The following is a 25368-nucleotide window of genomic DNA, read 5'->3' as shown; positions in this document are numbered from 1 at the left end:
TCATTACTAAGCAATTCCACACCACACCTAACAATTCATATTCTATTGGCAAATGAGGCATAATTGCAGTATGGTGAAAAATTAACATGGTGATCTACTGCAGCCTATAAATATGAGGATAGCACTGCTACATCAGTTGCCACCATATTAATAAAATTGAAGTCTATTTTCATTACAGAAGTCTCCCCACCTAACATGGCTTTGGTATATTTTCTCATAAAGATCAATACCATCGCTTGCCAAAGATCTTAAAGCAGAGACCGCACGTGCTTTGCCTATGAAGCTGGAATATTCACTTCAACACAAACAGCAATGCTAGCTAAGCTTGTCATCGCTGTTTTCTCCAACTTAAACCGATATCTATCAACGTGAAATACACACCTACTACCTAGATAAATGTATATTAATAACATTTCACTGTTGTGGCGGGGATTTAGCTCTGGTGCGTTATATTACCACTTTTATGGCTTATAAAAATATCATGAGTCATGACTAGCTAGCTGCTTCCTCAAGTGACGTGAGCACAATTTGTGCTGCTGCTGCACAAAACATACTGTAAATAATAATGCAAACATACCTTTATCTCGCTCTTTTTTCTCCTCCTCGGTCCTTTTCTTTTTTCTTTTTTCGGCACCAGAGGGATACGTCCTTTTTTGTGACATGGCTTAGGCGTATTTATTATCGTGACGTACAATTGCGCGCACCTGCCCGCGCCCGCGCCCGCGCCCACGCGAATTGTCAATGAGCCGTGACATCCGTGAGCCGTGACAAAGCAGCAGTTGTCGACAGAATTTTCTTGTCTTGAATCATTTATTCATTCATTCATTAATTCATTTATATCACTTGTTTAAGTTATTTAATTGTAAAAAAAAACGATTCGGGGGCCCCCTGGTGGCCAGGGGGCCCCAAGCAGCCGCTTAGTTCGCTTATGCCTCGGGCCGGCCCTGCGTGTAGCTACTACACATGTAGCTACTACACATGTAGCTTCTACACATGCAGCTACTACACATGTAGCTTCTACATATGTAGCTACTTTTGCTACTAGGATAATCCCGTACTGTCAACCCATAGGGTTTACCCCGTATTCTTGTACAGGGTCAATTGAGTTTTTCAGGTCCATACGGCGTCAATATCGGGCAACAACAACTAAAACACCCCGTGTTTTTGTCTATTTGTTTGTGTTTCTCTCCTTGTGGTGGGACTTTGTAGGACGCACTTTGAGATATATGATTGTTGTGTCATATAAGGTAGAGGCAGGCACTCACAAGGGGGTTCACGGGGTATGGGGGGGCCTGGGGGGGGGCAGTATGTGGGGGGGCAGTGTGTGTGGGGGGCAGTGTGTGGGGGGGGGGCAGTGTGTGGGGGGGGGGCAGTGTGTGTGGGGGGGGGGGGGCAGTGTGTGTGGGGGGGGGCAGTGTGGGGGGGGGGGCAGTGTGTGTGTGGGGGGGGGGGCAGTGTGTGGGGGGGGGCAGTGTGTGGGGGGGGGCAGTGTGTGTGGGGGGGCAGTGTGTGGGGGGGGGCAGTGTGTGGGGGGGGGGCAGTGTGTGGGGGGGGGCAGTGTGTGGGGGGGGGGCAGTGTGGGGGGGGCAGTGTGTGTGGGGGTGGGGGCAGTGTGGGGGTGGGGGCAGTGTGTGGGGGGGGGGCAGTGTGTGGGGGGGGGGCAGTGTGTGGGGGGGGGGCAGTGTGTGGGGGGGGGCAGTGTGTGGGGGGGCAGTGTGTGGGGGGGGCAGTGTGTGTGGGGGGCAGTGTGTGGGGGGGGCAGTGTGTGGGGGGGGGGGCAGTGTGTGTGTGGGGGGGGGGGCAGTGTGTGTGTGGGGGGGGGGGCAGTGTGTGTGGGGAGGAGCAGGGAGCCCTCCGTGACACTGGCGATGATTCCGCGTTGCACAAACTTCGTGAGGATTGGCGGCCGTGCTGTGCGTGGCCGTGATGTGATGTGCTGTGTCTGGTGGCTGTGGTGGAGAGAAGGGGCTGGGAGGGGGGCTGGGAGGAAGAGAGCGGGGCTGGGAGGGGGGCTGGGAGGGGCTGGGAGAGGGGGGGTAGTGAGTGGAGTGGAGGAAGAGGAGGCTGCGAGGCTGGAGCCATGGAGCTCGGGAGAGAAGAGCGCGAGACGCCGCGTGGCGGACACAGCCAGGTGACTAAACACGTGGCCCTCCGGAGTGCACCTAGCCTGGCACGCGGGCGACGTTGGCTTCAGGGCACCACTTTCGTGGGGCAAATGTCGTCGTTGCTCGTGTACAGTGCTGCCTATGTGTATGCACGTGTCAACTGTACGCGCGTGTGTTTGTATTTATGTACAATGTGTGTACGTGTGTGTGTACGTGTGTGTAAGTACAGTACACAATGTGTGTGTGTGTGTACAACATAGACGTGCACATACGCTGCGCCGAATCCGCATGTAAGTACGGGACACGTTGGTGGAACGTGATGCACGTTTCATATGCGCTGTGTACAGAGCGGTTATTGTGTTGAGTGTTGTGTGCGGTGTGTGTGTGTATACAGTGTACACACACTGCCTCTGTGTGCACTGCCTGTGTGTGTACACACTACCTCTGTGTGTATACTGTGTGTGTACACACTGCCTGTGTGTGTGTATACACTGTGTGTGTGTACACACTGCCTGTGTGTGTGTATACACTGTGTGTACGTACACACACACTGCCTGTGTGTGTACACTGTCTGTATGTTGTGTTGTCTAATTTGCACGCGTGTATTGAACGCGGCGCACTGTACTGGTTTGCAACATGGTACAGTGCGTTGCTGTGTATCCACGCAGGCGTTCACGTCGCAGTGACAATCATTGCGATTATTACAATCATTGCGACGATTACAATCATTGCAATGTATGAAGCTTCCCTTCTTAAACAATCGTTCTCAGGGCTCTAGCTCACGTCGCACTGTGCACGTGTAACGATACAGTAGGTTCATGCACACGTGTGTGTGCACGTGTGACGATACAGTAGGTTAATGCACACGTGTGTGTGCACGTGTGACGATACAGTAGGTTCATGTACACGTGTGTGTGTGTGCACGTGTAACGATACAGTAGGGTCATGTACACGTGTGTGTGTGCATGTGTAACGATACAGTAGGTTCATGTACACGTGTGTGTGTGCATGTGTAACGATACAGTAGGTTCATGTACACGTGTGTGTGTGTGCGCATGTGTAACGATACAGTAGGTTCATGTACACGTGTGTGTGTGCATGTGTAACGATACAGTAGGTTCAAGTACACGTGTGTGTGCATGTGTAACGATACAGTAGGTTCATGTGCACGTGTGTGTGCATGTGTAACGATACAGTAGGTTCATGTACACGTGTGTGTGTGTGCACGTGTGACGATACAGTAGGTTCATGAACACGTGTGTGTGCAGTGTGTGTAGTGTTTGTATTAAGTGTCTATTAGTGTGTGTTTAATGTGTGTACAGTGTGTGCATGCGTGAGTGTGTTTATGTGTGTGTAGTGTTTGTATGAAGTGTGTATTAGTGTGTTTAATGTGTGTGCAGTGTGTGCATGCGTAAGTGTGTTAATTTGTGTGTAGTGTTTGTATGAAGTGTGTGTTAGCGTGTGTTTAATGTGTGTGCATGAGTGTGTGTGCATTATTTGTGATAAGCGTGTGTTCGTTTGTGTGTAGTGTTTGCAGTACGTGTACATTAGTGTGTGTTTAATGTGTGTGCATGAGTGTGGTGCAGTGTTTGACATAAGTGTGTTAATTTGTGTGTTGTTTTTGTAAAGTGTGTGTTAGTGTGTGTGTTTAGTATGCGTGGGTGCAGTTATGGTTTTATGTGTGTGCTCATCTGTGTGTAGTTTTTGTAACAAGAGTGTTTATTAGTGTGCGTGTTTCGTGTGTTTGATGTGTGTACATGAATGTGTGTGCAGTGATTGTAATAAGTGTGTTCATCACTGTGTGAAGTGTTTGTGTATTGTTTGTGTGTGATAAGCGTGTACATGATGCTTGTGTTTTAATTTTTGTGATGTCTGAGTTTTATGTGTGTACAGTACCTTATACTATTGTATATATGTTTACATACATGTATTGCTACTCTCTAGCATGTCATATGCATTGTGCGCATTACAGCAAGCATGAAATGATGTGTGGGTTCATACATGTCTTGTGTATGTCTTCAATTCATGCATAATTTAGGTGTCTGTATGCAACGTATCTGACAATGTTTACACTTGCTATTGTGTGTTTGGGTCATTACATGATTGAGGTCACAGTATTTCATTTCCGTGTAAGCATTTAGTAAACAATTCCAGCCACGTTCTCTCTCTTTTTCTATACCGAGGGGCAGGATTTCCCTTCCTCATCTGAAAGATGATTTGATGGCTTTTCTCTACGGACATGAAGTTCTACCAATAATTTAGCGATTATCGATCTCATCAGGGGTCCCGTGGTTCCATCTCTCTCACACTTCTCAAAGGTGACCATTTGTGGACTGCCAATCATCAAGCCCTCGTCTTTGCCGCCTGCATGCCTCCGAATCGATGTCTTATCAATTATCAGTTGAACACCACGTGGGATTTCGCAACCAATATCCATAATATAGAGGCTTTTTTTTGGGTTAGATCGAGTGAATATAATTGTGTCGTTAAACCCGCCACCACCCGACACAGCCAATTAGTAAGGTTTTTCACGAAAACCAATATACGCTGCTAAGCTTGGTGGTGTTCATTCGGACGCTGTCTTTCCGACAGCCCTGTTCTACACCTGAGGACGGCTGCTTGCGTTGTGGCCGAAACGTCGTGATAATTTTATGATGTTTTATTTTTATTATTTTATTATTTCCCTTCTACGTGACTTTACCGAAAGAACCAAGACCAGTCGCTTGTGTCTAAATGTGGAGAGAAAAACCGGAGGACCCGGAGGAGAAAAAAAATCCACGCCACAGAGGCACTTGTAAACTCCGACCTCCTGTATACCAGGCGAGGTTGTTAGGGGGCCGTCCATAAATGACGTCACGTACCTAGGGGTGGGGTGGGGTCAGACATTTGTGACGATGTGTAACGAGGGGGGGGGGGGGGTTTGAGAAATGTGACGTCACATCAAAATGCGCAACTTTAAATAAATTTAGACAACACGTTCTACTTGATTAAATAGACTTTTTATAAATGTTTTCTCCTACAACATCAGAGTGCAGCGGCACATTAAATACGCACTACAATGACAATAGTTTAAAGCGATTTTAAGCATGTTTTATTTTTTTTGGGGGGGGAGGGGGGCAGAGCTTTGTGACGTCATATTTGAAGGGGGGGGGTCTGACTTTTTGTGACGAGGGGGGGGGGTGTCAACAATCATCCAAAATCGCGTGACGTCATTTATGGACGGCCCCTAACATCTCTCCAGCACGTCCCCTTCACGAAGCCATACAGACTATTGTGGTAGATCTACGGTCAAAACGACCCCACGACAGACAAGGCCATGGGGAGGCCATCAAAGAAGCAGTGTATTGACAAAGCGATGTTTACATATTCGTACCGCATATAATCAATTATTCTGTCGAATATTTACTTGAACGTGTAATTGCGCAGCCAATTGTAAAACTGCTGTACGCATGAGCCTCACCATTCTGGCGAATTGCCCGATGATGCTGGATGCAATTACCAGCGAAACGTCGTACTACTCAAAAATTGTAAATGTTGTGGTTTCACGCTTCAACACACCGGTGGGCTAAAGCAGTGAACTATTTGTCTTTTGTCAACGTGACACTTTTTTTTGCTGATTGACCGTGTCGGGTGGTGGAGGGTTATGACACATTTATAAATAACGCGATCTAACCCAAAACACGTTTATTATGAACAAGTGAAGTGTATGCAGAATCGGAACAATATAACTGCGTTGAGTTTGAACACATTTCACATGCCCTTGCTGCATTACGACGAACGAAGTGGCCTTCATACCTCAGTGCTCAATGCACATGACTGGCGGTCAGTGTGCTCACGACGAAACAATTTCGCGTGCCGTTCACAGCATTTTCTGCTTGAAATACCAACGTATGCACGTGTAACCCACGCACCTTCGATTAGCATATATTTGGCTACGTACGGTGCGAAAGAAGTTCAACACACAAGACAAAGACCCCCCCCCTCCCCCATATAGCCTTGCCAGACTGTCGGAGCAAGTGCTGTTCGCGAGTACCTGTGAAGGCCAGCACAGCACACGAAGGGGATGGGTGGCGAGCACCATGCCCGGCCGCCTTTGTCTTCCCGGTGGTGATGTTGACACACCGCACGAGGCACTCATTTTCAGTTCAGTTTTCAGTTTACATTTATTTGGTACGGCCCTGTGAGCCATTCGGCTCTTGAATCGGGTGCAACCGCAACAAACAAAAACATTAACAAGAAAACATATGAATGTGACTATGTGCAAACAGAAAATCCAAGAAAAGACATTTGACGCTGAGTCGACCTAGAGGAGGCCCGGTAACGGTTAAAAATAATCGTCACTGGCGTTGGCCGTGAGCAGTAATCGAGCTCGGGTCGCCGGATTCGTACACTGCTACCACTACCGCTCTCCACATGCATTGTGTCCCGTCCTTCTGGCCGTGATCTTTGCTGAGAAAGACAGGGGTGGTGGTTCTTCCTGTCAAATCAAAATGTGAACGTGTTCCAATAACACCGCGCGTCGTTTTCTCGCTTCGGCTCTGATGTCTCCGATGTTGCAGCACGCCGCACTCACACATCCGCCACCCCACACAGGGAGTTCTCCAGGAGATGACGATGATGGTGAGGCTCGATGGTGCTTGTTTTATTTGCCCCCACCAAAAGGAGATGTAACGTGATGACACTGGGTGTCATCACGGCCCGGTAGATACTGCACTCCTATTCACTCGCAACCTCTCAGTGCTCCACGTGGCTCCCTTTATGTGTAACGATGCGAACACAACATTAAACAATTACCATATATATTTATATCCATAATTACCCATATATTCTGTCATTCTGAATTGTTGATGATAAATTATGGGGTTAAGTGTCACCTACGAGTCACCATTAATAACTAATCGCGCTGTATTCACAAGACTCAACCATCAAATAATACATCTTTACCATCGCCTTACCATCACCTTACCATCACCTATATTAACTATCATTTGCATTATTACTGTAGAGGCCAAACATTCACGTGACTAAGAAAAAAAAACAATACTGTGTTTACAACATTATAAACATCGTGCATCGCTAGGCCAGAAATCGGGCTTGGCCATGTCACCGACCAACTTAGTGTCAATGTCCAATCTGCATTTCTTTACATTAAACAGAGGTCCGACGCCTATCCACACGTGATATTAATCCAGGGCCACAATGTGGTCCACTGAGGTCCACGGTCGGCAATGTGCACCATTAACTGGTCCGGACCTCATGCTCGGCCATCCATTCATTTAGCAGCGTGCATCACATAATATTATCTTACCGATGTTACCATTACAACAGGAATTCTTGGAATATTATCCCTAAACAGAAATGTGATCGCAGTGGGTCACGACTTGTATACGGCATGCCTCGCCCTAGCCCCCTAACAGAGAGCAAGTGCTTCATTATGGCAATATAGTAATTTAACTTGCACCACTTTCCATGTGTTTTTACATGTGTTTAGCAGTGTCACTGGAGCAGAACGCCTGTATTTTCTCACGCCCATGTCTCAGACAGCCCCAAGCTAGACATGTGTCTGCAGTCTAAGAGCTTTGTGCAATGTACAGTATCTTTAATTCGTAGCGTCTTTCCAATGTCTGCCAGAGTTAAAGGCCACATTCCAAATGATTTACTACTTCTACTTGATTTCAACTATATTACACTTGATAACGGTCCATTGTTTATTGTAGAGATAACCAGATCTCCTTTGCCCAAGAAATCTATAACTCGGCAGGCTCTAAACTCTGTAAAGGAAATTAAATTTGGTCACGGCTTCCATAGAGTGCAGGATTTGCTGCCAAGTTTGGTTTCCAATTGATCATAAAATAAAGGGGGAAAAAACCCCCAAAGACGATGTTGAAAAACAGTCATCGCAAAGCGTGTGATAATATTTAATTATTAGAAAATGTTTCCATCAATCCCAGGTTTCCCGTGGAATTAACTTTCAGAGGAAACATTGCCTTTGAAATTAATTTATCTGAATATACCACGTGTCATTGCCAATTTGCTTCGGGGACCTTGGCATGTCGGCCACCAAAATCGTATTCCAGCTGAGCACAGCAACTGTTTCCATGTGATTTCGTGTGTTTCCATGTGATTTCGTGTGTTTCCATGTGTTTCCATGTGATTCCATGTGATTTCGTGTGTTTCCATGTGAGTCCATGTGATTTCATATGATTTCGTGTGTTTCCGTGTGTTTCCCACTCAACTGTGGGCAGCATTCGCCTACTTTGTAATGGACTTCCAGAGCAGAATGGCACCAGCTTTGTGTGGATGTCAGTGTTTGTGTGTTGCAAATTCTATTGCTGTACAAGTCATGTAATTTCAAAGTTTCTATAAGTGTTTCTATATGTTGAACATCTTTCGCACTGCACGTAGCCAACTGTGCTAATCGGAGGTGCGGGGGAAGGACAACAAACTAAATACAAACATCGGTTGTCAAGAAATGAGTTTTCAATCTAGTTTTAAAAGTGCACAGCTCCAGTGGCTTCCTAATATCGGTAGGAAGAGCATTGAAGATGGCCGCAAAAGCGCATCTGAAAGCACGTGATGCAGTGACCATATCTGTTCGATGGTTAGCCAAAAGCTGCTACTGCTGCTGCGAGAATGACCGGAGTTTGTGTGATCGTTTATGCTCCTTGGCGAGATCTGCAAGGTGTTGTGGTTCATTTGGGGCAAGCACTTTGGGTGCTACCATGCACCGCATTATAAAAAAAAAAATATCCATTATTGAATTCAATTGTGACCCCCCCAACTTGTAACATGTGACCACATTGCTTGGGGGATTCATTGTTAATCTCCAGTATTCATCCTCGCATCGGTGTTTTCTCTATAAAATGGGCATGACACATGCTGGCTAAAGTGAAATTCTGAATTATAAGTCTGTGTGTGTTTTCTCTAACGACTGAGACCATTAGCCTGGCTGCGTGGAAGAATTTAGGAGGAAATGACTTTCATTTTTTTACTCGGCAATCGCCGGATGCAGGAATGGCGGCTGGTTCATTCCTCTGACATGCAGCAGACCGCCGGGGTAAGGCGAGAGGAGAAACCCTGGCACATGGTGCTCTTGTGATGACTTGCCATGTTCCGGCACTATAGAAATTGTCGTTATTGTTATCGACATGATTGCGGATATAGTGCACGCTCTGCGTGTTTATGGACCGCTTCCCTTGTTGGCACACACGGCACACGTAACTGCCGTGGCTTCGATTTAAAGCTTTCGTGACTGCAGGGATTCATCTTCTTGGTTCTTTCGGTAAAGTCATGTAGAAGGGAAATAATAAAATACAATTCTCACGACAGGTTTGTCGGAAAGACAGCGTCGGAAAGACAGCGTCTTTCCGACAGACCTGCTCTTCACCTGAGGACGGCTGCTTGCGTTGTGGCCTAAACGTCGTGAGAATTTTATTTTATTATGTTTTATTTTTACTATTGTATTATTTCCCTTCTACGTGACTTTACCGAAAGAACCAAGAAGATTCCGTGGCTTCCTTTGCGAGCGTGCAGCGCACCCGGCCACATCTACGAGTTTATGTCCGCAAGACACGCATTGCAGAGAGAGAGAGATTCTGGGTTCCACTCTGGATTGGGGTGGCTAAAGTGTTGTCCAGGTTTCTTAATCAGACGTAGCGTATGTGTTCCTGGCAATAAAAATGGTACGCCGCAATATTGTATCAATTGTTACATTGCGAGTGGTGGGTTAAAGTGTGGGTCCCTGTACCACTGCATGGAGGGATTGGCTAAGTGTCCTCACTTGGGGTGACGGCAACAGCGCTTGCATCGGAGATATGCCTTTGTAAATAACAACCGAACACGGACAGTGAGCGACTCGTGTCTTCATGATGGATTACAGGTTTTTGCGAAAGATAACTGTTCTCAACCGGTTCATCATCCGGTATTGAGGTGAACAATAAGATGTGGCGGCTTTATTGTGCCAAACTCAGGACATTGTTTCACTGCAGTGTAGGTCCTCATTACCTCACGACGCTTGTTGGAACCAAACCGTTGACCTGGTGGTTGCCCTGGGCTGGAAATCCGCTGCGTGGGAAGGGGGAGCACGGGGATTCCGCCTTCCTTCAAATAGCCTAAGCTGCCCAATCTCCTGACACAGGCCGAGTGACGGAACAAGCGGTGTTTGCTGAAGTACGTTTGGGATTTAGCAGAGAAGAAGGGATGCCCTTGCCCAATCCGCTTGTCTCTTTCTTATTGCCGTTTACTGTAATTAAAAAAAGCACCCGGGCTAAGCCTGCACATTGCAATTTGCCAGCGACGGTGGCTGAGAGGCTGCTTCGCTCCTCATCAGCAGGATCTGCTGCAGAGGTCGCAAACGGGTTTTGATTCCTTACCCGTACCCGTACCCGGCCGCACCAGGGTCACAAATGGGTCACAAATGGGTACCCGTACCCGGCCGGGTACGGGTACCCGTTCCCTACCCGTACCCGTACCCTACCCGAAATGAGTGACAACGGTTACTCACCAGTGACTCACAGTCTACCCATACCCGTACCCGGCCGCACCAGGTTCGCAAACGGGTATCCGTACCCGTACCCGTACCCGGCCGGGTACGGGTATCGGGTACCCGGTTGCGACCTCTGATCTGCTGTGGCTGGGAGGCCCTGTGGCTTTTGGGGAGAATGGTGACATCGCTGTGCTCTTGTCGTCCGCCCTCTCGCTCTGTGCAGCTGCTAAAATGGCAACGCATTTTGGTGGCGTGAACCACTCAAAGGCTGTCCCGTAGGAATGTAACGATTCACCCCCAGCGATTTGTCACTGCTCGTGGCCGTGATTCAACTATCTGCGCGGAGCTTCCTGGTATTATTTCCCTTAGTGTGCGTGGGCTTTCCTCGGTACTAGGCCTCGGCAAGGTAAGGTAATTGTACCATTTTTACCGGGTAAAAGGGTAAAGGTAAAGGGTAAAGGTGTCGACATGCCAAGGGGTAAGGGTAGGGATAAAGGTAGGCTCGTTGCTTTTTATCTTTTACCTTACCTGCTAAAGGGTAAAAGGTAGGGTAGAGTGATTGTATTGTGGTAAGGTAAAAGGTAGGGTAAAGATAGGCTCGTTTGGGGCAAGCACTCGGTACCCCAGTTTAATTATTCGGGTTTCCTCCTACAAAGCTCATTGATGCCATTGGCGACATTTCCAAATACAGGACCCTCCCTTAACAAGAGTCTTCAAGCTCTTTGGTTCTTTCGGTAAAGTCACGTAGGTATGAAATAAAATAGATCACGACGTTTCGGGTGCTTGTGTTGCGCCCGAAACGTCGTGATCTATTTTATTTTCTACCTACGTGACTTTACCGAAAGAACCAAAGAGTATGGATTCCTGCAGTCACGAAAGCTTCAAATCAAGAGTCTTCATGTTCAGTGAGGCTATGCTGGATAATTAGAGAACATTAGTAGTATAAAAATGTGGAACTCTGATGACCCCGTCACGTTAACTTGCTGACAAAAGGGGCGCGGGGGCACATCGCTTCGGCAATGCGCCCCGTTGCTGGTGATGGAAACATCGGCATGGTTTTGCCACAATCAGATTTAAGTGAACTTTCGTTCCCACGTTCAGGTCCTTTGACTGCGAGCCCTTCACAGTTCTTGCGATGAGCGCACTTCTGGCGGCGGCGGCGGCGCCACTCGACACACCCCGACAGGCGAGCGCCGTGAGCTAACGTCAGCCGCACTACCGCCGCTGCAGATGTGTGCCGCCCAGGCGGCCGAGGCGGCGGCGGCGGCGTGGGCAGGCGCCGCGACCGTCTTCCCCGAGGTGGTGCAGCTGAACGTGGGTGGCACGCACTTCGCCACGCTGCTGTCGACGCTGCGCAGCTGCGAGGGCTCCATGCTGGCCGCCATGTTCAGCGGGCGCCACCGCCTGCCCCGAGACCACGTGGGACGCTTCTTCATTGACCGCGACCCCGCATACTTTGGGTGAGCGCAACGGGAGGGACGAACGGACGGGCGGGCTGAGCAGCACATCTTCTTGGTTCTTTCGGTAAAGTCACGTAGAAGGGAAATAATAAAGTGATAAAAATAAAACATAATAAAATAATTCTCACGACGTTTCGGCCACAACGCAAGCAGCCGTCCTCAGGTGAAGAACAGGTCTGTCGGAAAGACAGCGTCTCTTTCAGACGCTGTCTTTCCGACAGACCTGTTCTCATTCAGATGCTGTCTTTCCGACAGACCTGTTCTTCACCTGAGGACGGCTGCTTGTGTTGTGGCCGAAACGTCGTGAGAATTATTTTATTATGTTTTATTTCTATTCTTTTATTATTTCCCTTCTACGTGACTTTACCGAAAGAACCAAGAAGATGAATCCCTGCAGTCACGAAAGCTTTAAATCGAAAAGTACGGCAAAACCTCGTAAAAATAAGGTGTGCTCATAGTAAGGCGTGCGGGTGTGACTGCACGTGTAGAGCGGCCACATAGACAGTCGCCACTGACTATCCCGCCCAGCTGTGCCTGTGCTCCCCGGTCGCCCCCCCCCGCCCCCCCCCCACAGTGACATCCTCAACTTCCTGCGCAGCGGCGAGGTCCCATGCCACGAGCGCGCGCGCGGCGTGCACCGCGAGGCCCACTACTTCGGCCTGCAGCCTCTACTCGCCTGCCTCGAGACGCTGCAGCCCCTGGCAGGCGAGCGTGTGCGCCAGGCCTTCCTTGATCTTCTACCATACTACAACGGTGAGCCTTTCCGCAGCGGTGAGTCTTACCGCAGCGGTGAGCCTTAGTGCAGCGGTGAGCCTTGCCGCAGCGGTAAGCCTTGCCGCAGCGGTGAGCCTTGATGCAGCGGTGAGCCTTACCGCAGCGGTGAGCCTCACCTCCGAACCCGAGAAACTCCTCTCCTACTGGGCACGAAGTGACTCTCCTGTTTAAATCAATTACACTGACTCAAGTTACATGCAGAGAATCGTGCAGCAAATATCAATTTCACTATTTACAACTTGTGCAAGTTATGATCACTCAACTATGAACCTGACGATCCGAGTTAGATTCCTGGCCACGACTAACATCAGCGATGAGTGATGTCAGAACTGGTCCTGGTCCCTTCCCCTCTTCACCAACATTCACCGACCAGTGTGGCGAAGTATGGTCGACGAAGTAACAGTACAGCAGCAAGTTGTTGACTAATGTATGGATTATTTTAAGCGTTGACCCTTGCGGGCGTGAGGTTTTCTCCAGGTACACTGGTTGCCTTAAACAAGCAAATTATATTGCAATAAGTTTAACACGTAGGCTTTCGCGACCAATATTATTCATAATCAACTTTTTGGGTGAGATCGCGTTATTTATAAATGTGTCGTAACCCTCCACCACCCGACACGGCCAATCAGCAAAAAAGTGTCACGTTAACAAAAAACAAATAGTTCACTGCTTTAGCCCACCGGTGTGTTGAAGCGTGAAACGACAACATTTACAAATGATGACGTCACCCTGCTGCTGCTCTTTTTAAGACCGGGAGCAAGAGCAGAGCCTCACCATTCTGGCGAATTGCTCGATGATGCTGGATGCAATTACCAGCGAAACGTCGTACTCAAAAATTGTAAATGTTGTGGTTTCACGCTTCAACACACTGGGTGGGCTTAAGCAGTGAAATATTTTGTCTTTTGTCAACGTGACACTTTTTTGCTGATTGGCCGTGTCGGGTGGTGGAGGGTTACGACACATTTATAAATAACGCGATCTAAACCAAAAACGTTTATTATGAATATATTGCAATAAATTATCCAAACGTCTGCTTTGTAAACAACCCAGGACATTTTGCAACAAAAAGGCATCAGTTACTTGTGGAAAGAATGAAGAAGTAGAGCAGCAGCTTATGCAACATATCGGCAATGACTCTACAGAACTACAGTAATGCCAGAATATCCCAGCGAAGATCCCGAGATTACCCTTTGCGGGACCTCAAAGATCCTTGAATTATCCTCATAGACCAAGGGCCAAGTGCGGTGTGGGAGCTCACATTCAGAGCCAGGGGCAGAACCGCGGCAAATGCATTCCCCTGACTGCCGCCCTCCCGATAGCACGCTCAAGCGATGCGGTTGCGGTGAGGCGCCGTATGAATGTAATTGTGTTTTAAATCGAGCGATAACATTTAACCCGTACAACACCACCGTATCGGGATGTTACCGAGGCAGCGACGTCGCGACATTACGGGGTCACGCGATGCTCGCAGCAGTTACCATGGTGGACGTTGCCAAGGGAACGTGAAAACTGTTGCCATGGAAACACGCTTTACATGAGAACACCATTTGAACATAAGCGGCGATTTTAAACCAAACTGAAGGAACGTATCGATAATCCCAAGGGTAGCGGGCGAAAATCCAAAGCCACTTAGGATGGCTGCCTTTTCAAATTTTACTTTTGATTTGTGACAGGAGACTCGTACCAGACACCCATCACCGGATGCCGTTTTGCTGGCTCATGTGCGTACAGCAATCCGCCTTTAGGCTAACGAAGTCTCTGTAGGAAGCAATACAGAAACTCGGTGTTATTCTCTCACATGAAGGAAATCAATCCGGTTCTGTGTAACCAATTTAAAACATGCGAAACATTGCATGTAAATCACCTCAAGGGGGTATTTTAAATTAGTAAAAAAAAATTCAGTGACGTGAAAATGGTTCAGTTAAGCTGATTTAGTTTGGCTCTCCTCTTCAAACTGGAGAGCCAATTTCCTGCCCATGCTGAAGTTCAGGCTCATCACCTACCTTCCACTTCTCGCCTGCCTGCCACTCTCTTCTGTCTACGAATTATCTCGCTGGATTCAGAGGTTTTCCGAAATGCGTGTGTTCTGATTTTTACGCAGCGTGTTGAGGTGCAGCTGGTCGTGGTGGCAAGATGTTATCTCTTTCGCCTGGTATGCAGGAGGTCGTGGGTTCGATCCCAACCCTAATGCCTGCTGTGTATTTGGAGTTTGCATGTTCTCTCTGCTCGCGTGGATTTTTCTCTGGTTCCTCCAGTTTTATCCCTCCACATTTAGAATCAACATGCGTTTAAGAGTATTTGGCTGCTATACATTTCCACATGACAAGCCACTTCGTTGAGCTATCATTTGTGGCCAGGCCGCTTCTGAAAAAGAGCTATATCGCTCAGTGGGCCTTACCTGGTCAAATAAAAAAAATAGTTTAATCGATCCTATTCGAACCCGAGTTGTATTTTAATTGCATTGCACGCAGAGACAACGCACGCCTCGTACAGCACAGTTAAGCGGAGACTCGGACGCCACCCTCCCTTGCAGAGAACCTGGAGCGCATGATCACGGTGTCGCGCGAGCGCGCCGCCCAGCGCAGGGCGCGCTTCGCCAAGCTGCGCGTCTGCGTCTACAAGGAGGAGCTGCCCGCCACGCCGTACGAACGGCCCCTCTTTGGGGGGCGGCTTGCGCTCGAGAGGCCCCCGATGGCTCTCAACCTCGAGGGTGCGGCGATGGCACAGGGTCCCGGGGCCGGGGCGGACGTCGGCTCGGCCGGCCGCGCCGCCTTCCGGCACTCGTGCGACGTGGACGTGACGTTTGGCCCGTGGCAGGCCGTGGCGGACGTGTACGACCTCCTGCACTGCGTGGTGAGCGACCTGGCGGCTCGCGGCATCTCGGCCGAGCACCAGTGCATTGGTGTGTGCGACAAGCACCTGGTGAGCCACTACTACTGCAAGAGGCCCGTCTACGAGTTCAAGATCCTGTGGTGGTGACCCTCGGTAGGGGGCGGCAGGTGGGGGGGGGGGGCGCTGGCTCGCGTCCTCTCTCCGGCTGTGGCGTGAGCCCCGTGCCGGCGTGTGTGACGCCGGTCCTCGGTGGGTGTCGCGGGTGGATGCGCTTTACCCTGCGTTGTAGAAGAGTCGATGCCAAACGATCTGATCTTTCAAGCAGGGAGAAATATTGTGCCCTTTATTTTTTTTCGCGTACTGTGATTATATATTTAATGATGTCTCTGTTTACCCAGAAAAGCCTCACTCAGTCTCAATGAGGGTCCTGCTTTTGGAATGTTAGACCGATGCCTTTTACTAAGTGTACATAGAGTAATTTTGCACGAGGGAGAGAACCCACGCACGTAAAAATGGGATGACGTGCACACGGATAAACCTGTACGAAATCTACTCGCTGTACTGCCTCATATGGGTATAACCCTATTCCCCTGTAGGTGGGTGTCTCACACAGCCTTCATCTCTGTGCGATACACCGATGCGGCTAGATGCATGCAGCACCTAAGCATCCAAGCTGAGAAAACTTGGGAGGGAGGGAGGGAGGGGAGGGTGGAAGCTGGGATCATGGCACGGCTGCTGGCAGGGTGCCGTATGAAATGACGAGACAAAGCTGACGAATCCTGATTGAGTGTCGCGTTGTGTAACGAGCTGTACCGGAGGTCGGCAACCTGCGGCTCAGGAGCCGCGTACGGCTCTTCAAGGATCGCTCCGTGACGTTATTTATTCAGGACCACCGTCTCGTGTTCACATGCATTGCGGCTCTTGAAATTTTCAAGGGCCGATTTGATAAAAAAAAGGCTCTTGTTATTTTGGTTGCCGACCCCTGTGCTCTGGGCTCGGTCGCCTCGTATTCCCTTGGAGCAGCTGCCAGTCTAAATATTTGTTTTCGAGCTTCGTAAGCCGTGTTGGGTTGACGTAGCTCGGAGTGAAGTCACGGCAGCGATGTCAGTGCCACGGCCTGATATTGCTCAGGACTCAAACACGTTACATAAGATGCGTGGTCACAAGGTGTTGAAAGAAGAAAGTTAAAGTTAGCGCAGACTGACTGCTCCATTTTTTTTCAAATTACCATTAGCAACAGCTCACTGCTGTAACATTGTGTGATTCTTATTTAAAGATGTGACTTCACAGTAGGCCAAACGTTACACTGATTAGACTTTTTTGAGTGTTTATTTCTCTGAATTTTTTTTTACGACCCATTATGTAACATCTTTTATCACAACTTCCCCAAATTTGTAAGAGTACAAAGCCTTGTTGTTAGCCGTCTCCACGCTGCGCAAAATCATCACGCGTCAGGCAGTTCCAGTTTAGTGCTGTACGGTAACTACTGGAGTGTTGGGTTCTGCGTTCCAGCATCGGATTGATTTATAGTGGTGATTTTTTTCCTTTTTTATGTAAATAACATAAGCTGTAAGTGGCCTAAACCTACTAACAGATTTTGTTAATAAACACAGATATACCGGGGCACTCCAACCCTAAATCAACGTGGCATTTTGAGGACCCACACTACTAACCAGAATCAGCGCTGTTTAGCATCCGAGATCCGACAAGATATGGCACATTCAGGGTGATTTAGTCATTGGCAAATGTGCTCCCTGGTTGCACGTTGTTTGCTTCATTGGCCACTCGCGGTGCTACTGTGTGTGTTGGAATACAATTACGCATTCAACAGAGCAGCTTCAGTAGGGATGAAGACCCCTTCTCAAAAACAACCAAATACCCACACCAAATGCAGGGACTGCCACGTGGTGGTGACGCAATCGCTGTGAATGTGCCAGGCTAGGTCCACTTTGAGGCCATGTGGAAATGTGATAACTGGCAAGCGGTCTTGAGACAAATTCAGCTGTTGTTAGTTAACGGACCACGGTGACTGGCAGATGCACCACCTGTACTCTCCACTCTAACAAGTCACTGTGATTTAGCCGCTTTTTCCTCTTTGTTCTGAGCATTGCCTCTGTGCCTCCTGTTCTAGCTGGAGGGTGGCTTTTTGGCAGCTGCCCAGTAGCTTCCTTCAAAAGCTTCCTCCACTCTTCAGAGAGGTCGATCCTGGTACCTCTGGCACCAGAACGATGTTTCCTCTGGAAGTAGTAGCGGATATTTTTTTACGAGACAGTCAACAAAGGTTTTTCGAGCAAGGCTCTCGGGAGCTTTGCATGCATTTATTGTACGGCGATTCACACAATCACAGGCTGAATTATTTTTGTTTAAATTTTCTTCTCGCGTTTGTTACCAATAATTTTATTGAGTTCAGTATTTATGTAACGTTTATGGAATGAGTAAACCTTATATTCTTGGTTCTTTCGGTAAAGTCATGTAGAAGGGAAACAATAAAATAATAAGAATATAAAACAATGAAATTCTCACGACGTTTCGACTGCAACACGAGCACTCATCATCAGGTGTGAAAAACACAGCAAGAAAAGAAAAAAAAGAAAAACGAGACTTTTGAAAAATTTATTGCTGTGGTTTTCACACCTGATGACGATTGCTTGTGTTGCAGTCGAAACGTCGTGATAATTTTATTTTTAATATTTTTATTCTTTTATTGTTTCCCTTCTACGTGACTTTACCGAAAGAACCAAGAATATGAATCCCTGCAGTCACGAAAGCTTTAAATCAAAATTTTAGTCGACCTTGTTGAGATTTTGGTTGTGGGTCCGTATCGCTCAAGGCAGTGTCACCTCATGGCACACACTGGCAGGGCACATTTCAAAATCTTTGGCCACTCACGGCTGCATAAAACCCTCGATAATTACTCTGGCACGCAAAGCGTGAAGATACTTTGCAATCCCTCCATGGCACTTCAACTAATTAGCATTCAAACTAATTCCCTGCCTGTGTGCACACTTAATTGAGTCCTGCGGATTTATGCCTGGCTCACCGACGTGCTTGCCCAAAAAGAAGCATTTCACCGACTCATTTGTAAGCATCGAGTTTTATTTTTTATTGCACCGCTTTTCATTTTTTTTTATTGTGAGCAAGCAATGTACCTCTTTTAAACAAAAAATGTAACAGTTTGACTGGAACCGTCGAGGCCCATGCGGCCAGCTTTCCTGCTTGTTGGGTGCTGTGTGAAACGTTTACGATGGGGGGGGGGGGGAAAGTGCATAATGTAAAGTACAACGCTCAACTTTGTTAAGCTGTGCTGTTTTAAGCCGTTTTATAAGCTCGTTGCAAATCCTGCACTGCACATTGTGCAAAATTGTTTAAATGTTAAAAGCAGTTTTCTAATTTGCATTACGTTAATGTATCATGTGTATCTTGTAAATGTGTAATGTGTGTTTGGAGCAGTGGGATGGTACGTTGCCACACTGCCCTATGATCCCAGTATCCTGAGTTGAATTCGTGGGCCATGGCCATTACTAGCAATCGGTACCAGTGTCTGATGTGGAAATCCCCAAGATGCACTCAGCCTAATAAGAGTACTTGGCATGGTGTGCCGACACTAGGACTGGGGAAAACAACATCTTTATCAGTCTCTTTATTTACCCTGGAGAAATCCAAAACAAAGGCGGATGGTGCATTGTACTGGCCCCACAGCGTCTCGTGTGTATGTTGGCCTTGAAAGGTTCTTACCAACAGCGCACAGTCTAAGCGGGATTGTGCAGTGTCACAGAATGTCTTAATGACTCCCTGCGTGCGTGGCCACCAACGTAGAAGACCCATGATGTGGGCACGAATGCAGTGGTGGAGCGTCGTGGCGTTAGCATGCGCCGCTGTCCGTCACGCAGCAGGCATGTACAAGAGCACGTGCTGATGGCAGGCAATAAGGCGGCACCTGCGTCCGTGAGGTGCCATTCAGCAGGTGCTGTGCTCGCCAGGCCTGTGGCAGTTCTGCTTAACGCTGCACGGCTGTGACTCCCAGCCTGCAGCAGTGTGCACCTTAATACACACGGATAGGGGCTGTTCTCCACTCACCCAGGCATAGCAACGAGCAGCTACTTTACAATCTCCTCTCGATATGTATATTCCAAAGTAAAGGCACACTGAGGTACTATATATATGCTAAACTATTTGAAGCAATTTTTTGTTTATTTTATCGGGTAAGGTCCACTGAGCTATGTTAACTCTTTTTCAGAAGTGACCTGGCCACAAATGATAGCTCAACGAAGTGGCTTATCACGTGGAAATTTATAGCAGCCAAATACTCTTAAATGCCGTGTTGATTCTAAATGTGGAGGGATAATAACTGGAGGACCCAGGGAAAAATCCACGCAGCCACGGGGAGAACATGCAAACTAGAAATATACAAGCATCAGGGTCGGCATCGAACCCATATATATAGCTGCAGATATAGATCGCTGTAGATGCTCTCGCCAATGTTCTACAAATATTGGGGCAATAATATGCACGGTCAGCACGTTGCAGACAATTGTGAGGTCGACATGTTGCCCAGACTATTATTCTTAATTATAATTTTTGGCATTATTTTGTGTGTGTTCATACGTACCGAAAACGAGATCTTACATTTTGAAGCATTGTTTAACATGACATTGTTATGGGTGCACGTGAAAACCCATTTGTCTTTCCGTCTCTCTGCCCTCATGAAGAGCACTTGGAAGTGAGGTGCGTGCTGATTACCCGCCCCGTATTTTAAATAATTTGTCATGATCTGGGGTCACGATTCGATTCAAGAATTCTCCCGTCATGTGCCCAGCTCCATGGTCGGCTCCCAGCATGCACCACTCATCCTCGCGCACAGGGTGTCCCACATTGTCCTGTGTTATCCCCATCTTATTCCGTACCATTGAAAACACGAATTCACATCATCAAAGCATTCACTTTTAGCTGTTGTCCAGAGGGTCAGTATGCATCACAGTTATTCATTCTCATGATAAGAGATAACCCTCCAGCACATTCTGTGTGACATTCTTTTCACGATCGGTACTTGTACCAGCCGAGGTCATGGCCTCTAATATACACAAAATAGGCAAACCAAACACAACCCGAGATGATGCACTGTGGCAGTGCTCCTAAAAGTGACTTTAAATGATTTCTTTCTCATCAACAGAGGTTCAAACGCACGTCGTTTGTGTGATACACAGCCTGGGCAATTCGGGGGTTTAGCAGTTCATCCATTAATCCACTAAAATCAGTTCGCATGCTCAGGATACATCAATTCATGCTGTGAGGATAATTATTTTTCCTATGTTGTATGTAATACGTCGATTTGACCCCTTGTAGTCACTTGAGGTGCGACAGTGTGCCAATAAGATTTGAGGCTTCTTGGTTCTTTCGGTAAAGTCACGTATAAGGGAAATAATAAAATAATAAAACAGTAAGTAATAAAAAATTATAATTACATAATAATTATATTTGAGTCTTGCCTTTCAATGCAAAATCGTGACAACTTATGGAATTGCAAGGGTGAGCAGCTAGAAAATAGATGTTTTGCTTTGGGTTGCATTTTCCTCTAAGACGTGGCAGTTGATTGATTCAGCCATGCCAGTCCCCTGGTGCCAAATAAAAAAAAATATCACACCTGTTTGATCTGCATATAAAAGCAGCCTCGAAATTGACTTCCTCAACACCCTGAAACAAAACTTCATCCCACCACTCGTCCTAAAGCGGTGGCTTTGTGTTAAACAGCGTTGCATACTTTTTCGTTCCAGTGCACCACTGTTTACATTGCTGCGATTCATAAATCTGACGAGTTGTAATTCTGCCATGTGGAGTGCGAGGATGAACGGGCACTCTGTCTCCCTTCGCCATGTGCTGGGGTTTTCTAACTCGTGTGGAAACCGGCCCAGACGTGCGACCCATCCTGAAAGAGCAAGTTTAAAGCACACTGCCGCAATGCCCCCCACACACACACACCTCCCTTGCACTGGCGTCTCTGGCGAATGATTTAAGCAGCAGCGGCAGAAGATATATTCTGGTTATTTGAAGCTGGTGGGAGCAAGGGTGAGCTGGGGTCTCAAGCAATAAGTAAATATATTTTTTTATACTTCCACACCTTCGGGAAGTGTACGTGCGCATGCAAGCAGCGCGTGCATCAGATGTAAGCTCGTGTGGGCTTTGGGGACAAGGGAATCAGTGTTTGCGTTTTTTTCCCTAAAATGTTCAGAGCTTCATATGCAGTTGTATTAATCAATGATTTGATGGTGCATGTTCTATATATATTAAACATTTTCACTTTGTTCAACCAAGCATTTTTCTCACGAAACGTTGTGTTTGATGACTATGATAATCACATGCTGCCACCAAGATGTAACGATAAATAGATCGTCGATTGAAATCACTTCTTACACTCGTGATATATGCATCAAATTGTGCAAGTTTTACGATGTATGCAAATTGTGTGCAAATCTTGTGCTATTCATTTAGTCGAATGGAGCAAACAAAACTCTTTTCAAAGAGGGAGAATATGGATAAGACTGTATAAACGAGACAAAATGTATTCTCGAATAGAATTGTAATGGTTAATGGAAGCGCTAAGGTGGGGGTGATGGGGGAAATCTATAAGAGTTGTCTCTGCCGAACATGATAAATGGACCAGCAGTTCAGTTGCTCAGAGCAAAACACATAAATAACCACCTGAATACTGTGCAAAGGAGTTTGATTAAATGCAACTGTGGGGTAATTCAGGAGACCCAAAGAGAAACACATTGAGAAAATTGGTTCTGAAATCATTACAATCACAAACCAAGTTGCCTTTTGAAAAGAACTGGACAGAAAGGTTATGGGAAACCATTTGGGAGACGCATAACAGAACCATAAAAAATTGGCGATGGAGAAACAGAATTGTAGCTTAACAAGAACATGGCCATTGACCCCAGCATTGTAAGCCTGCCATTCAGCAAGTGGTTTGAAAATGGCTAATAAGCACAATAGTTCACCATTCCTTGTGTGCACTGCATCGTGAATGTCCTGTGTGCAGTGTGACTGCCACCGGGATGTGTCGTGTTGGCTGTGTTCGAGGCTTCCAGTAAAGCACAGTGAGTTTGTCCGACTTGCTATGGTGAGCAATGTGGTTGCCTTTTAATGATATCGACAACTGCGGCTTGCTCAGGGGCAGTGGGCAGTGGAGGGGCGCGTGAACTATTCAGATATTGACGGATGAGATGTAGCATTTGGCTTAGGCAGTCCAAACCCTGCCACCGTTATTTTCAGTCACGCTTTTCACGCAACCTTTAATACAGTATGTGTAAAGTTTGTGCTGATCATTTCAGCACCTTGGACAGTTTTACGAAACAGTTTTGGAACGATTTGTGCTCGACCTTTGCAAGTCCGAGCACACATTTATTTTGAGGCTGAAAATATATGCATGGCTGAGGTTCAACAGACGCGCGCACTGCTTTAGTTCGCAAAATATTCCAGCATCTTTTTTGCGGCATTTATCTCTCTACCGTCGCCAACTCGCCGAGTTTTAATCTTGTAGGAGATGCCGGCCTTTCGTTGGAATGTGTTAGATCTCTTGAGTGCGAGTTGAGCATAAATCAGATCACATCACTTCTCCACTCAAAGGGTTTCTTACATGGCCATCTCACGTAATTTTTGTTTATTATGCCCGTTTCTGTACCATATATTATAGTGCTGCTATTTTTGGTGTATGTACTCAATAGACCAGGTGAAAAAAATGAGCTCAAAAGAATGTTAATAGTTGTATTATTTAACTATTGCATTTGCAATTTTGTGTATTTGTTCAAATAAGAGAAATAATTTACTTTCATTTTGAAAAATGTTTTCACGATGAATGCCTGTTCATAGTTAACTTGGGTAATTATTACAAATAATTATGGACAGTTGTGTGTGTTTGGTCATGTTTTTCCAAAGGCGTTCGTTCATGAGTGGCCGACGTAGGGCATTATACTTTTTGTATTCACGTGTAGCTCTTGTTGACTGCTATGGCCAAACCATTGGGCCCACGGCTGCATTGAACACATTCACAGCAAGACAATTCATTGGAGGCGTAAAAATACATCGATTCATTGCTATCGATTCTGTGTAAGAATGTTTTATTTCGATTTGTATATGTTGTATGTAATCATTTTACGTAAGCTCTACAGCCACTAGTGGCCGCTAAACGAACCACATTGGAATAAAAAGATTCCTCAATCGAATCGCGACTGAAAAGTGACGGTCCGCCGATCGCCGGAGGTGCATCATTACACCTTTTGAATATACATTCTGTAATTCCAGTGTTATTTTCATTGCAATGTTTCACTTTGTTTTAAGAATTCAAGAGCAAACATGTATGTGTGAGTTTGTGCAAGCATAACATGTGGCTCGCTTATCCGATGTTTTTCGTTAAGAGCATTTGGATAAAAGTGTGTGGAAACACCTCCAAATAGCATAGCACACTGTGATGGATACTTTAATGCAACGCTCGGGTTGTATAAGCAGTACAGTAAACACAATATCTTCGGTGTTGTGGCAAAATGCAATGGCATATACTCGTATAATTTGAGTATTCTTAGGTTTTTTTTATTTTTTTATTTTATTTTATTTTCATTAATTTTGATGTTTTACCTACGTGACTTTACCGAAAAAACCTAAGAATATGATGCCTTGCAGTCACGAAAGCTTCAAATCTAGAAGTATAATTTGAGCTTAACGCGTAAGGGTGAAACAAGTGAGACTCGGTCAATGACCTCACTCCGAATCACGTGAGACGTTTATCAATCATCAGGCGCGTACGGCATGTAACAACTTAATTTGCATTTGAGGGGAGGCAAATTGTTGAACTCAGAAAGATGTTACTCGGGTTTGGGAAATCTTGTCCGAGATCATTGTAAGGTTGTGCAACTTCCAATCACTGTTTATATGAAGTGTTTCGTATGCACTTAAGTGTTTGTGTGCGTTTGAGTTACGTTAAATAGCTGTTGGACAGCAGAGATCTAATGGAATGATTTAACATTCAAATAAAAAGAGTGAATTGTGTTAACCTGCCTCTTATACCCATCAAAGTTTGTTTTCAGTGTGGTGGAAATATCTCTGGGCTTGTGTCCAGGCTTACACGGTGGAATCCCAATTCCTACCCGAAAATTTTCGGATGGACGTCAACTTAGGTGGAATCGATATAATCAGCTCGTGTGCAGGTTGCCAGGTGTTATCTTCTTGGTTCTTTCGGTAAAGTCACGTAGAAGGGAAGTAATAAAAAAATAAAACAATATTATATTATATTATTATGTTTTATTTTTATTATTGTATTACTTCCCTTCTACGTGACTTTACCGAAAGAACCAAGAAGATGAATCCCTGCAGTCACGAAAGCTTTAAATCGAAATTTATGCCAGGTGTTATGTTGGCGGATGCTTTGGGCACAGCAGCCTTCATCCAGCGGTGGATTGAACATGGCTGGGTGGCTAAAGCGCAGCAAGATTGGCACAGTAGGGGGCACAGGTGGTGCATCAGCCACTCATCTCGGTCATCTCGGTCAGTCGACCCGTGGCACCTGCAGGGTCTGCCCCGTGATTTCCTGCTGCCCGCAGGCGTTCGACCCTTCACGTGGCCTCAAGGTGCACCTAGCCTGGCACAGGCGTCGTGATGACGTCACCGCCAATAAGTGACGATTGGCGGTTGTTGGTGGGGGGGTGATGGTGGGGGGTGG

The 25368-nt window shown here is 46.8% G+C and overlaps 1 protein-coding gene across 3 annotated transcripts; it reads left to right on the top strand.

The window, feature by feature from the left end:
- The first annotated feature begins 2059 nt into the window (after nt 1-2059).
- On the top strand, nt 2060-24702 carry KCTD7 (potassium channel tetramerization domain containing 7). Of its 3 annotated transcripts, XM_078611959.1 has the most exons (5): nt 5306-6212; nt 6665-6725; nt 11821-12050; nt 12625-12803; nt 15358-24702. In XM_078611959.1, the coding sequence occupies exons 1-5, from the start codon at nt 6169-6171 to the stop codon at nt 15801-15803; spliced, it is 960 nt and encodes a 319-aa protein (XP_078468085.1). In that variant the 5' UTR covers nt 5306-6168; the 3' UTR covers nt 15804-24702. The 3 variants fall into 3 exon arrangements, with proteins under 3 accessions (XP_078468087.1, XP_078468085.1, XP_078468086.1); XM_078611961.1 differs by lacking the exons at nt 5306-6212; nt 6665-6725 and adding an exon at nt 2060-2131; XM_078611960.1 differs by having other exon boundaries at nt 5306-6725; nt 11692-12050.
- Nucleotides 24703-25368: the final 666 nt, after the last annotated feature.

This window comes from Lampetra planeri, chromosome 37 (assembly GCF_965212315.1).
Source record: "Lampetra planeri chromosome 37, kcLamPlan1.2.h2, whole genome shotgun sequence".
In the NCBI taxonomy this organism is placed as follows: Eukaryota; Metazoa; Chordata; class Hyperoartia; order Petromyzontiformes; family Petromyzontidae; genus Lampetra; species Lampetra planeri.
The sequence above is the reverse complement of the archived record's forward strand: the minus strand, read 5'-3'. Positions and strand labels throughout refer to the sequence as shown.

Bases quoted from the DNA above. Each gene is read 5' to 3' on its own strand.
- KCTD7 (XM_078611959.1), top strand. From the start codon at position 6,169: ATGGGTGGCGAGCACCATGCCCGGCCGCCTTTGTCTTCCCGGTG. The intron at 6,213-6,664 runs GTGATGTTGACA...CCGATGTTGCAG, and splicing joins CCGCCTTTGTCTTCCCGGTG to CACGCCGCACTCACACATCC. The intron at 12,051-12,624 runs GTGAGCGCAACG...CCCCCCCCACAG, and splicing joins CGCGACCCCGCATACTTTGG to TGACATCCTCAACTTCCTGC.